A 12,777-nucleotide genomic window follows, 5' to 3' on the forward strand; every position below is an offset into this window, starting at 1 on the left:
AAATATACAAAACCCTCAAATTACGGGCTGGTAACAAGGAAGACAACCCCTGTAATGAAAGAGTGTGATCGCGAGATGAATAGTGCAGCATCATTGGTAACGTGCAAAAGAGAGACAACTATATGATCGAAGGAGATGGCGGTTACCTACTACGATGCATGCTCTCCTGTTACTCGATTCGACGAAACCGGTCTTTTCAGGAGAATTTTTGCGTCGCTCGACTGGGAGAAACGTGATTCTGTGCTACCTCCTGCGATGGATGCTCTCCTGTTACCTGCAATCGAATCGCTGGTCGTTTTTGGAACGAGCGTCGATGGTGTTGCGCCGCGGGAGATGGGATACGCGAAACAGAAGAAGCACAAATTCCGCATTTTTGGTTTTATTAAGTAAATTTTATTCGGTAAAGTAAAACGGAAACGGACAAAAAATTAGGCGCACTGTTTTGTTGTGTGTGTACTGTGTGTGTGTGTTACATATATACTTTGACGTACTTAGTGTGTTGCCTTACGTGTGATTTTTTTCTTGTTTGTTTTGGGATTATTACAGAGGAAGTTGGAATAGTTTGCAGGATACATTCGCGTTTTTTTTGTAGGGTTTTGCTCTTGTTTTTTGTTAGTCTGTTTTCTTAGTTTTGTTTTACTTTTTACTAGTCATTCCTTCCATTTGACCTTGTTTTCCTGTGTCTTCTTGAAGATTTTTTTCCACTTTACCTTTTCTTTTCTGTCCATATTTCTGGCAGGTTTGCGTCTATCTATGGAACTTGAGGAAAGATTTAGACAACTTTTTGCTGTTGCACACATTTGGGAATGGCTGAAAACCAGAGTTTGAGGATTTGAAAAATACAAGTGCTGAAACATTCCTTTGAAGCTCTTTCCTTACATTTATCATGGCGGAAAATGGATGGAAACTTAAGTTAAACCGCTTTTCCTCCCATTCACGGTCATCTATGCTTTAGAACTAGCTCTAGATCCATTCCTTTCACCAAACATATTCAGAGCGTTTACTACTGTTGCTCTCGTTCCTCATTTTATCCTACATTTTCCTCTGTGGCGTATGCTTTTCGTTTTTCGTCTTCCACTTTTTCTTTATGCAGAGTTACAAGTTATATGCAAAAACAGAACAAAAACAAGCCATTTATTACTTTTCTTTTATACTTTGTATATGTTTGTGTGGTTTTTGTTTGCAGTGTATGACTCAACTATTTATATATATTTATAGATAATTGTGTCCGTGTGTGTGTATATATATACTATCTGTGTTTTTTCCTCTTCTTTTATGTCTTTTACCGCTTTCCCGCTTTTATCTTGCTATTAACTCAACAACATTCACATCAACCTAGTTCCAGTTACTACTTTCCGTACTGTTCCTTTCTCTCTGCTTTGCTCCGTCTTTTTCCTGTTGTTGTAAGTTGTTTTCTATTAAATAACCACACCAAAAAAAAATACATTCAGTTTTTTATATTTTCCTGCCTATAGCAATATGTTTACTGAGTGTTTTTTTGTTTTGTTTTGTTAAGCACTCTTTTTCTCTTCAGTGGTGTTGGATTATATTTTGTTCTTGTATTATGTTTTAGCTTTCTTCTTAAAGAGTTACAATGTTTTATTTTTTTCTTCTGTAACCTTTTTCTCTTTCTTTTCGGTTCTTGTAGTAAGATCCGTATTTGATTTTAAATAAAGTAATACAAACCAAAAAAAGAAACAAAAAAGAAGGAAAAGAATCTGCTTCAAAATTTGCTGTAATATACACACTCACTTTTCTGTTAGTATTATAAGCATTTTTGCAATTTGTGTTTGTTATTTTACTTCTTTCGAAAAATCGTTATGACTTTTTACTTTTACTAACTTTCTTTTGCAAAGAAATACATTTGCCATCAAACAGAATTTTCACTACAACACAGACATTCATACAAACACACACACACACATTACATGCTACATCTGTTTTTTTGCTGTTTGAAACAAGCCGATGGTGAAACAATAGCAAACATGTGTACGTGTTTTGTTACGTTTCATTTCGCTGGTTTGTGTGTCTGTGTGTGTGTGTTTTCTTTTTTCTATTCACCATTTATGTGCGCGCCATCTTGGACGGTTTCTGAGATGTGTGAGTGATAGAGAGAAGGAGAGTGGAGTGTGGCTGTGGGCATAACATTAACAACCGACGACGACTACTTTGATTGTAACATCATCCACTTAGGGTGTGTAGCTTGTCAGACGCTGACAGCTGTTGTCACGCACTGACAGCTGTCAGAACATAAATTGGATACCAACGCCCAAAACCGGATGTGCGGAACGAAGCTAAGTAAGCCTGGGGTTTGGTGATATTTTCTGCGTTCTCGTTTCATACAATCCATTTTACGCTTCCACGGTTTCGGTTTTGTGTAATTCTTTTTGTTTTATTTTTAAAGGATGAAATCATGTTTCTTTTATTTGCACGTTAACTCTTGCGCATCGGAACGGAACAAAATGGGAGACAAGAAAAGCAAAGAAAAGGGAGAAAAGAAAAGGCGAGAATCAAGCGCACTACTACACCACTAACAATATACGAGACATGGCGCCATTTTGTGGACTTTTCTGGGCGCGTTCGGCCCCCCGTCTATTTAAGAGGAAACAAGAATAAGCAAGGGGTAAAAACTAATGGAAAGGATTTTTCTGCTTCGCTTATTATTTAGTTGTGTGTTTGACGACTTCTGGTCTTCCTTGGGCGTGTGTCCGTTTCTGTGTGTGTGTGTCTCTCAAACACTCAAACGCACATGCACACGTACACGTATATGGACACATTGCGTGAGTACAAGATTGGTTTTGGGTGTTTGCTTAGCCCTTTCCGTTTTACATTTCGCTAAAGTAAGCCTACCGCGTAAATACGATATGTGTGTGAGTGTCTTTAGGCAGGGAAGAAGAAATTGGGGAGTGTGGAAAGGAGAGGAATAGCATCGTGATGGAGGGAGGAGGTATGGCGATGGTTATTGGGATTTTAATTGTGCTACTACCCCGCAGGTGTTAATTACACACTACACCACTACTACTACCCAGCATACACTACCGTTTGTCCTGCGACACCAGCTGCCGCCATGTTTTTTTTTTGAAAATTCCGCAAGCACTTCTTTCACCGGATATTATCCGTACGGTTCAGTTCGAGTCGCTCGGCTGTGTGTGTGCGCGCCTTACTCTTGTTTGTGTTCAACGCTTCTTTATTTCATTCTTACAATACTTCCGTTTCTGTGCGCCATTCCCTTTCGACAGTTGAAATGGCAGAAATCGCGGATTTTTCCCTCTCTCTCACTCTCTCTCAAATGTGACCGCTCTCACGTGCTTACAGCAGAATGTGGTTTTAAAATTTACACCAAAGCAATGGATGATTTTGTAACTGTGGGATGAGCGCACCAGCTAAACACCAACCCCATATTTTCCTTCTAAATTATGTTTAAAATCGATATTAACGCATTAACTGGAAGTCCTACTGGGGAGAAAGAAAAAAAAAGGGGGATAAAAAACCCTATAAACTCTCTAAAACCGTCTTTCCCGTTTTTGTAACGCAAAAATAAAATTCCTAAAGTATTTAAAAAAAGGAATAAAATATTTAAAAAAAAAGCTGCCATTCGGTTCCTATGAAACTGTGCCACACACGAACACACACACACATTCGGCAATTAAGTAATTACCTGCCAAAAAAAAAAACGGTGCAATTAACCTCCTGGACCTAAAACAAAATGGCAGAAAACGTTTGTCATTCGATGAGTTCCCGCTCTATTTGATTTGCTCATAATCTATCTGTTTCCTTTTTTCTTGTTCCTCTTTTTTTGTTAGCTTTTTTCTAACCGAAGTCAAAAAAATCACCAGAAGTTATCCTTAACAGCGCCCTTACAGACACCTCTCGAAGCGATTGCGTTGCTGATCCTTGTTGTGCGGTCATGTGTTGTCCATTAATTGCTGAAGCAACATGCTGTCCCAACTGTTCGGTTAAGGTCCCTTACATACAAAACACTGACACTGAAACGAGAGAGAGATAAGAGAGGATTAATAATCAAGTTACTCGTTAGACGAAAAAAAAATCATCACTACTCTTACCTCATAGTTCGTGGGTCCATTGTGGCGTTATTGTTTTCGAATTGTCCGCGCACCGGCACAGAAGTAAATGTCGGCTCGTTGTTATTTTCGACGCGGGAGGCCAGAAAAGCTGCAACACACTTTCGCAGTGCCTCACTTCTATTGCTGAAGGGGTGGTAGTAGTTGTAGTAGTAGTAGTTGTGGGAGCACACAGGAAAAGTTGAGTAATAGGGGCGATAAGTACTAATGATAGCAGCTTTAGTCGTCTTCTTATCATAAAATGTTCTCTCTGTCTCTTGGGTGGTGGTGGTGGTGTGTTCTGGCTATCCTCTCATTTGCTAATCGTACAAATATACGCGCTTAGTGTGTGTGTGTGTCTGGTTGGCCTTTTGCCACTCGTCCTTGTGTCCTGCACCACTGGGACACGACACACACAAAAAAAAAACAGATACACATCATTACACACACACACACGCAGACGGACTGTTGTTGTTGCATTATAATGTATCTCTCCTCTTGTTTACTCATCCCTTTCGGTTTTCTCCATTTTATATCCTTGTTTGTTTGCTTTGTGTTTTTTAAATCAATTTTATACATCTCACACACTATTACACACACACTTTACGTTTTACGTTTAATCTTCGCTACCTTTCCTCTTCTCTCTCTCTCTCTGTCTCACCCTTATCTATTCTTGCTTCCATTTTTTCGTCCTCTTTCCTATTTTTCTTCCTTCCGTTTTTCGCTTTTACTGTATATAATAGCTACTTGTTTGTTTCTCTGTTGTAGATTTTTGCTTTTTTTTTATTTTAATAATATAGAATCCTTTTTTGTTTCATCATTATTAAGCTGCTTTTCTAGATTCAATGAATGCGGGACAGATGTCTCTCTCTGTCTGTCTGTGTGCCAACCTGTTTCTTCCCCACACACACACACAAAACAAAATGGAGATGGAGTTTTTTTAATGAATTTTGGTGGTGATGACGATGATGATGATGGCGGTGTTGGGGATGCATTTGTTTTACGACTCATTTGCATATGCACATATGCACGCGCACGTCAGGTTTGCAACCTGGCTGGTAAGTACATCGCGATTGTTTTTTTTCTAAATTTTGCAATGTTCGGCTAACCGGACAGAGGCGGAAAGATGACTGCAAGTGACCATGGACATCGTTGTTGAGGGTGTGTTTACTCTCACTGGGACGGGTGGCATTAGAAAGGGATGGATTTCCCGAATTTGGGGAATTATTAGACTTTGTTGCCCGTGGCCCCAAGAGTGGACCGGTTTTGGTACGTCCTTTAATTGCACCGCAATACTGAGAGATGTGTTGGATGTGCGGACACAGGTTGTGGTTGTGGTCTGTTGTGGGTTTTTTGTTTTTTTTTTCTTTTCCATGGGTTAGGTTCTTTTGTTGTATGCATGAGAGAGTATAGCTGTTGATATAATTTATATATATATTCAGATATACATATAGAGGTGTTTTAAGCCTGTAGTACGGGTACTGGGAAGGGTGGTTTGCTTCAAATGAATGGTGGCGGCGGCGGCTGCTGCTGCTGCTTCTACTGCGTCCGTCTCGGTGTTTGATATAATGCAGGCAGGGAAGGGAATTTTGCAAATGCGCTCTCTTGGTTGTGTTGGTTGGTTGATGTTGTAATAAATCTGCCATACTTTAAAATATTTGATATATTCATTTAGCTAAAACGAGAGGAAGAGAAATGGTCCATTTAGTGGAATGCAGGTGATTAGGCGGCAACCAGGCCAGTAATAGTGGTGCGGCAATCGGTTTTTCCCAGTTTCCCTTGGAACGAACACAATCTATTTCAACAGCACACCCGAGCTGCCCTTTCTTCCTTCTCATCCCTTCCCATCCCATCCCTATAAAGTGTAATCACACAATCATGATTTAAAGCGTAATCATGCTATTATTGACCATCATTAGCTTTGTTTGCACAGACACGAGTGCCTCCACCAACATTCCCCCGGCCCGGGTACGTTGTTGTTAACCATTATTTGCGTATGTTTAACCGATTAGCTGAAAACGTTTCACCGATAAAACCGATATCCGGTGCGATATCTAATTAGTGCAATAGATGCTGCGATGGCATATGCTGTTTTCGATACAGTGGTGGTCATCGGTACAATACCGTCTAATCACGATCATATTTATTTAACAGTGGAAACAGAGGTAACAGAGGTTGAAATAAGACCATTAATTATATTAATTGTACTGATGGTCTAAATGAGCCATGCCAATCCACGCTCAGGTTACCAAGGTATGCGAAACGAGGTTATGTATGTATTCTAAGGATGTAACATTAGGATTAGGGTTAGGATACAACTTCAGTTCATTTCATGATTAATTTAATGAGCTGTGTTTCTTTACTAAGACACAGCTTCTTCTTTCTTGAGAATACAACCTGGAAAGTTTTCGCGGCTTACCATTCTCGACCTTGCTTACGGGAGGCGATCTAGTCTGGTTGGGTGTTGAACCCCGGTCGTGCTGTGTGGTGACCGGCACCATTAACGCCTCGGCCCCCGGACCGCCTCAAGTCAGCCCTGCATACGGGGAGGCGGTCTTGATGGGGTTTGAACCCCGGTCTTAGACGGACCTGGAGGATCGTTAGCATTCCTTGATTTTCAAGTACTTGTTTCTAGACAGTGAATCCGGCGTACAGTAATAATGATGTAAAAGACGCTTATTATATTCTTCTCCTTCATTCTTAGCCTCCTAGGTAACGACTGCCATTTCCGGCTTACTGGACTTATTCGTAGGATAAGTATAGTAGGATAGTCATGTCCTCGCTATGGAGGAACAGTAATCGTTAAATGGCGTAGGCAATCACGATCACACTAATATACTTAACAACGTAGCAGCGATCGAATCCACATAAAACCTCATCCTAATTGTTGGTGGTGCTCAATGAAGTTCAAAACATAGGTCCAGGACTGCAGCTTTGTCCTGTAGCCAACCTCCATAGGATCCTTGTACTAGAGACGTTTGGATAATAATTTTTAATGGTGTGGATTTCAACGGTTGAAGTAATCATGCCTGCCCTTTCTGGCTTACTAGACCTTTTTGATACCACATAGTTGGGTGGTCAGTCCTCACTATGGCGGAGCGCCCCAAATGGGATTTGTAGCCCGATCCTGCCGTGTGAAGACCGGCACTGCTTTCGCATCTATGATGTGTGAATGTATTATCATCTAAACTTCATACACCGTTTCCCCCCCTTAATTTGAATGCTAAGGGAAGTTGACTAAAGGATTATTTAAAGTTGATGTTCAAAAGTATACAAGTATAATGTATATCTACCACACATCTGTGTTCAGTAAGCACGCAGAACAAATGTAACCAACATTGGTTTTTGGAGTGCAATTTTTAGAGAAGCACAGCAGGTACTGTACTATTAATTATGAAAATGAAGCTCCAAGACTAGAAATAGTCTTGAACATCGCGTGAACCTCGTGATGCTGCTTCACGTGAACCCCAAATATTGTTCCCTGCGTCACTTACAATGGAATCAAAGTACCTTCGATTTCAGCACACTTCTAGGAATTTTCTATCAATCACCGAAATACCGAAAACCACAAACATGTATGCAAAATCGTATCCCTCTCCCGAACTGCTTGAATCCTTGTATCCATTGTGTGTAATTATAAGGCAGCCCACAACACACCACCGGTCAGGAAAATACAGCCAGCGTTCGCTCAGCCCAGCTGTGTCGAGTTCGTGCCCGTTCGTCCCTGTCCGAAGCACCAAAGGCCCATCAATCTGATGCCAAATTTGCAAATGTCGAAACCATACGGTGAGATCCGGCGAGCTCGGGAAGATCGAAGTTAAAGGATAGTGTGGTGAGGAGTTAACACATCCTGCCTGCACCCAAGGTTTAATCCGTACCGTTCGAGATACGCAAAGATTGAATCAAAAGGCTCCCCCACCACCGCCATTTCCATGCTAACCCACACCATAGCTGCGGCGAAAGTTTTAGCCCAGTTGCAGAGCCAGGTTCCGGAAAACTTTGATAGATAAGTGCTTCACTTCGGCAAGTTTTTCCGGCCATTTTTTCCTGCCTTTCTTATCCTACCGATGTCTCGCAAGCAGTAGTAACATCTTTAACGTGTTTCTGAGCGTACTGAGCGGTGGGCAGAAGAGCAATAGAAAGCCACCAACTGTCAGAAATTATTCAACTGTTCTGTCAAAGTGATACGACGGGCGAGCGGTGGCAGCGTTTCCTTTCATGAATTATTAATTCGTTCATTAATCACGGAACAGTTATTCTGTGGCAGCTGGAACTTTCAGCTGTTTGGAGGTTGCTTTTTTTTTTGTTTGCCTACCGGTATTTGTTTTTGTTTGGAATGCGTGGCACGTCGTTGATCGGATGGGTTTGAACTTAATTTAAAAATGGCTCACTAACATAATTGGCAACGCGTGTGTTGGTACAGACCTTCGCAAGGGGATTGCATGAATTAATTTAATGTTTATGTTTAAAAGTGAGTTAAGACAAGTTTAATCTCTATTGGTTAATCAACAATCGGGTAGTGGAGACTGAGGATGACATAGTCCAGGCCTTGCTTGCTGGGAAAATGAACAATCCGGATAGGACTCAATATCCTATTATGTCGTCGCGCTCACTCATTAGGAGTGATTAAAAGTGATAGTAATTAGTCCGTCAGAATAACCATATTTTGCTCAAGTCTTTACGGCAACATTGTCCGCTAAGGACTACATTGTGCGAATTTTAGCCGGGTTATGTCCGTAACTGAAAATTCGCTTGAAGCTATTCAGCATTACAATTTCATCCGTCACCAAGGCTTCGGCGAACGAAAGACACATCTCCTTCTTCTTTTTGGTCACCACCGAAAAACTACCATCCATTACCCATTTTTCGACCGTACCCCGTATCACGGGAAAACTGTACGGTGCTCACGCGGATCGTTTGAACGTGATTGGGAGTTCATTATTACCCTGCCGTGGAAGAAAAACATCCTAGCAACGTGTCCGTGTGCCGTACCCCGTGTCGTGTGTGTGTGCGTCCGAGAAGACGAATCGTTTCACCCGACAGAAAAGCCAGTAAAAGAGAGAGAGAGAGAGAGAGAGAGAGAGAGAAAAAGAGAACGGGTACCTCCAGTTTCGATGGATCTATCCGGAAAGGATGAAATTCGTGGTACACACACACAAAAGCAGAATGTTGGGATTGGTTTTCGCTTGAAATTTTTGAAAGCAGAAAGAACCTCCGGTACGGACGGACAACACGAAAGGATCTTCCGTTACGCTTCAGCAAGCGATTGCATGAATGCGTCACCTTACACATCCTATTCGATTCCGTCACGTTGTCAGCACCGGAAACTGGACACGGCCAGGCGCAAGGCAACATGAGGGCGCTTACACACACACACCGGCCAGTGGATGTTGATTGCGTTGGAAAATCCGTCGGAACGGAAAAGGCAAACCCATTTGAATAGTAATAACAATGGGGATTTCAGGGTAACTCCTGTCCATCCCGTCTGTACCCACCCTCCCCCCCGTCTGCTACAATAAAGCCAGCTTCTCCTTTCATCTTCTTTCCCACGGTCATAGAAAAAGGGAATACACTTTGGGTAAATTCTTCCCCATCGCCCACGGGAGGGATTTCCGATTGGCGAACTGGGGTGGACTTTTGGATCGCCCCCAGTGGCATGGTGGTTCCCCATCGGCACACTTACATTGTGGAGTTGTCCCACTCGAGCTGACTGACGTTTTTGTAGCGCCCGTTCAGCACCTCCTCATCCTCGGAGTCCGAATTTTCCGACTCGGAGCTTTCGTCCGACAGCGTGTCATGCTGCATCGGGTTGATGGTGATGGTTAGCGCCGAATCGTCCCAATCGAGCTGCTGGTCGGGGGCCACCTTCGGGCACGGCAGGTGCTTGTCGGTCAGGTTGCGCGAAAACGCACCGCCAGCACTGCCCGCTCCACCGTGGCCACCGCTTGCACCGCCGGCCATCGCAGCGTTGCTATTGCGAAGACGAGCAATGCCGACACCGCAGATAAGCAGCACGAACGATGCACATATGACCACGATCAACATGGTCGAGTGCGACGAGGCAAGCTTCTCGTGGCCGAGCAGTGCGGCGCCACCACTGCTGCGCACTTTGGATTGTGATTCCTGGACATCGTGCGAGTGGAGCATCGCGTGTGCGTACTGGTTCGTGTTGTCTGCAAGAAGAGTTGAAAACTGAACGTTAGAAGCGTGTCCTTGCAATAGCCAACAGTTGGCCCCAAACAGCACTTACCATGTGAATCAACGGCAACGGCTGGATGTTGCTCCGAGGGTGCCGTCGAGATGGCAAGCAGAACGTTCGAGGACGGTGCAGCGGAAGCGATCGACGAGGTGGGCTGCTGTTTCGGATGCAGCACCGTCAGGGTGAGCGTGTACTCCGCGCTGCGGAAATGATCGTCCACCTGGGAGCAGGTCAGCTTGAACACCCGGTTCAGATAGTAGGCCGGCTTCTTGTTGATGTAGACGAGCGACTTCAGCACGTGCTGATAGTTCTCGATGGTGTCGTAACCGATCATCTCCACGCCCTCCTTGCTGATCTGGGTCTTGATGTCGAACTTGAACAGCGACTCATCCGCCCCATCCTTATCGTCGATCGTGATCTCCTCGTGGTCTGGGTTGAGGCTCGGGAACACGTTCACGTTGCACGAGTCAAGCTTCTGCAGCTCGGGCCGAATGTCCTTGCCGGTGTAAACGCTGATATTGATCTGGGCCAGAATCTTTACACCCTCCTTAATGTCCGGGTAGGACACGAGATGGTTCGAGTTGCCACTGATCACGATCTGTGGTTTCTGATCGGTTGCAAGTGGTTTGTCGACCAGAATCTTGTTGTACAGCCCGGACGAAGAGGACGAGGAGGATGATAGCATGCTACCACCGGACAGGTTGTTTGCCGCACTAACCATAATGTACGTATCGATCGTCGGTAAACGGATAGCCTTCTTGTTCGGGCAGCTAACCGTCGTCATTACCTGAATGTTGCGGCGTCCGATCGTGGGACTTTCCTTCGAGTTGATGTACTGAATCTGTTGCAGTAGTTGCTCGATGTTCGTCTTGTTGCTTCCCTCGATGATGATCTTGTTCATCTGGGTGTTCGATTGGATCTGCTGCTCCGGTTCGAGGAAGTGATCGGGCGGGGTCAGAAGCTTCTCCGCACAATCCGTTCCACAGCGGATCTGATTCGCCGTTAGCACCTTCCTGGTGGACAGCTTAATTTCCGCAATGTCACCACTGAACCCATGCTTGAGACGATTCTCCGAACCTTGGTAGCAAGCGCCAATCGCAAGCGTGGTGTTAATGCCGTGCGCCGCATGCAGCGGCCAATCGTCAATCACCTCCGGATTGCTGTGACGATCCTCAACGTTGCTCTCGAACCGAATGCCATCGATGTACAGGTCCACCTTCGGCAGATCGACATTAATCGTGTAGTGGTGCCATTCGTTATCGCACACCTGCGGAATCTTCCAGCGCCATTCGGCCGGGCTGAAGATGTTCAAATCTCCATCGTTAAAGTCCTTGCGCAGCAGCAAAATCAAACGGCAGTTACGCACAAACAGTGCCATATGGTGTCGGTTCATCTTGTGGTCGTCCGCACTGCACACGATGTGCTCCTTGGTGTGCTTGTCACTGGTCGCAATACTATGATGGCGGAACATCGTAACGATGCTGAACTGATGGGCGGCAAAGTCCTGCGGTTGGACCACATTCTTCGGCACGATCGCACCCGAGCTTCCATCGAAGTGGAAGATCGCTTCCGCACCCTCATCGTACGTCAGGTCCTTCGTCCAGTCGGTATTCTTCTGCAGCAAATCGACCAATCCGGATGTGTCACCGCCGTTACCATCCCGCTGCGGTCCGTTCTCGCTCAGCCGACGCAGACACTGCGTTGCGTCACGGTCACAGCCGAACGAGATGTGCTTAGTTTTGAGTGAAACCGATGACTGGATTACCATATCTTCACCCTTGCACTGCATGTCGCACAGCTCGAGATGAATCTTCGGAAACAGCGATACACTCTCCATCGAGTTGGCAACGTAGTCGATACGCTCCGCCACTCCCATAACGTGCGCTTCGCAGACACGTCGCACGCGAATGTTTACCATGACCGGGGCGGACTGTTTCATGGCACAGTCGTACGCGACCACCGAGAGGATGTGGTTGTGCGAGATTTTGTGCGACAGTGGTTCCGTGTTGCGTATCGAACCCTCGTTATCGATGGTGAACGGTTGGTCGTTGGTGAGGATCTCGTACTTGCACACATCACCGAACAGTGGCGTGCAGTCCTTGTCCGTAGCTTCCACGCGGATGATCTCCTGGTACAGGCGACCCTCGTCAACCTGGGCAGGGGGAAGAGAGAAAAGGAAGAGCATCATGTTTAATAAGGGTCAAATGATTTGAAATAAATTTTTGAGAAGAGGTACCATTATTAACTGATTGTTTCAAAGTTTCTACTATTTCCCAATGAAATATCCATCAATTAGATCATTTCGATGTAGGATTCTGTATAGCAAAATTAATATTGCAAACACACGATTGTAGTGAAGCTGTTCAAGGATTTCGCAATAAAAAATGCTTACGTCTAGCCTGACGTGGAATCGAGTCCTACACGCAGATACTCGGAACAGAGCTTCGACGCAACCTTCTATACTCAGAACTCTGATAGCATGCGTCAATTGCAAGCCCGCTGTTAATACCGTGCGTT

The 12,777-nt window shown here is 44.4% G+C and overlaps 1 protein-coding gene across 20 annotated transcripts in view; it reads right to left on the bottom strand.

Annotated features, from left to right (window-relative positions):
- Positions 1-694: 694 nt before the first annotated feature.
- LOC118511404 (calsyntenin-1) overlaps positions 695-12,777 on the bottom strand; it is a 106,378-nt gene continuing 94,295 nt past the window's right edge. For 19 of the 20 annotated variants that reach the window (XM_036054454.1, XM_036054453.1, XM_036054449.1 and 16 more), the window contains 4 exons: positions 10,312-12,412; positions 9,745-10,234; positions 4,065-5,736; positions 695-3,986 (listed from right to left, as the gene is read on the bottom strand). In XM_036054454.1, coding sequence (XP_035910347.1) covers positions 5,733-5,736; positions 9,745-10,234; positions 10,312-12,412 — 2,595 coding nt within the window. In that variant the 3' untranslated portion in view covers positions 695-3,986; positions 4,065-5,732. Of the gene's footprint in view, positions 3,987-4,064; positions 5,737-9,740; positions 10,235-10,311; positions 12,413-12,777 lie in introns of those variants that run through there. The other variant, XM_036054459.1, reaches the window with a different exon arrangement.

Source organism: Anopheles stephensi, chromosome 3 (genome assembly GCF_013141755.1).
Source record: "Anopheles stephensi strain Indian chromosome 3, UCI_ANSTEP_V1.0, whole genome shotgun sequence".
In the NCBI taxonomy this organism is placed as follows: domain Eukaryota; kingdom Metazoa; phylum Arthropoda; class Insecta; order Diptera; family Culicidae; genus Anopheles; species Anopheles stephensi.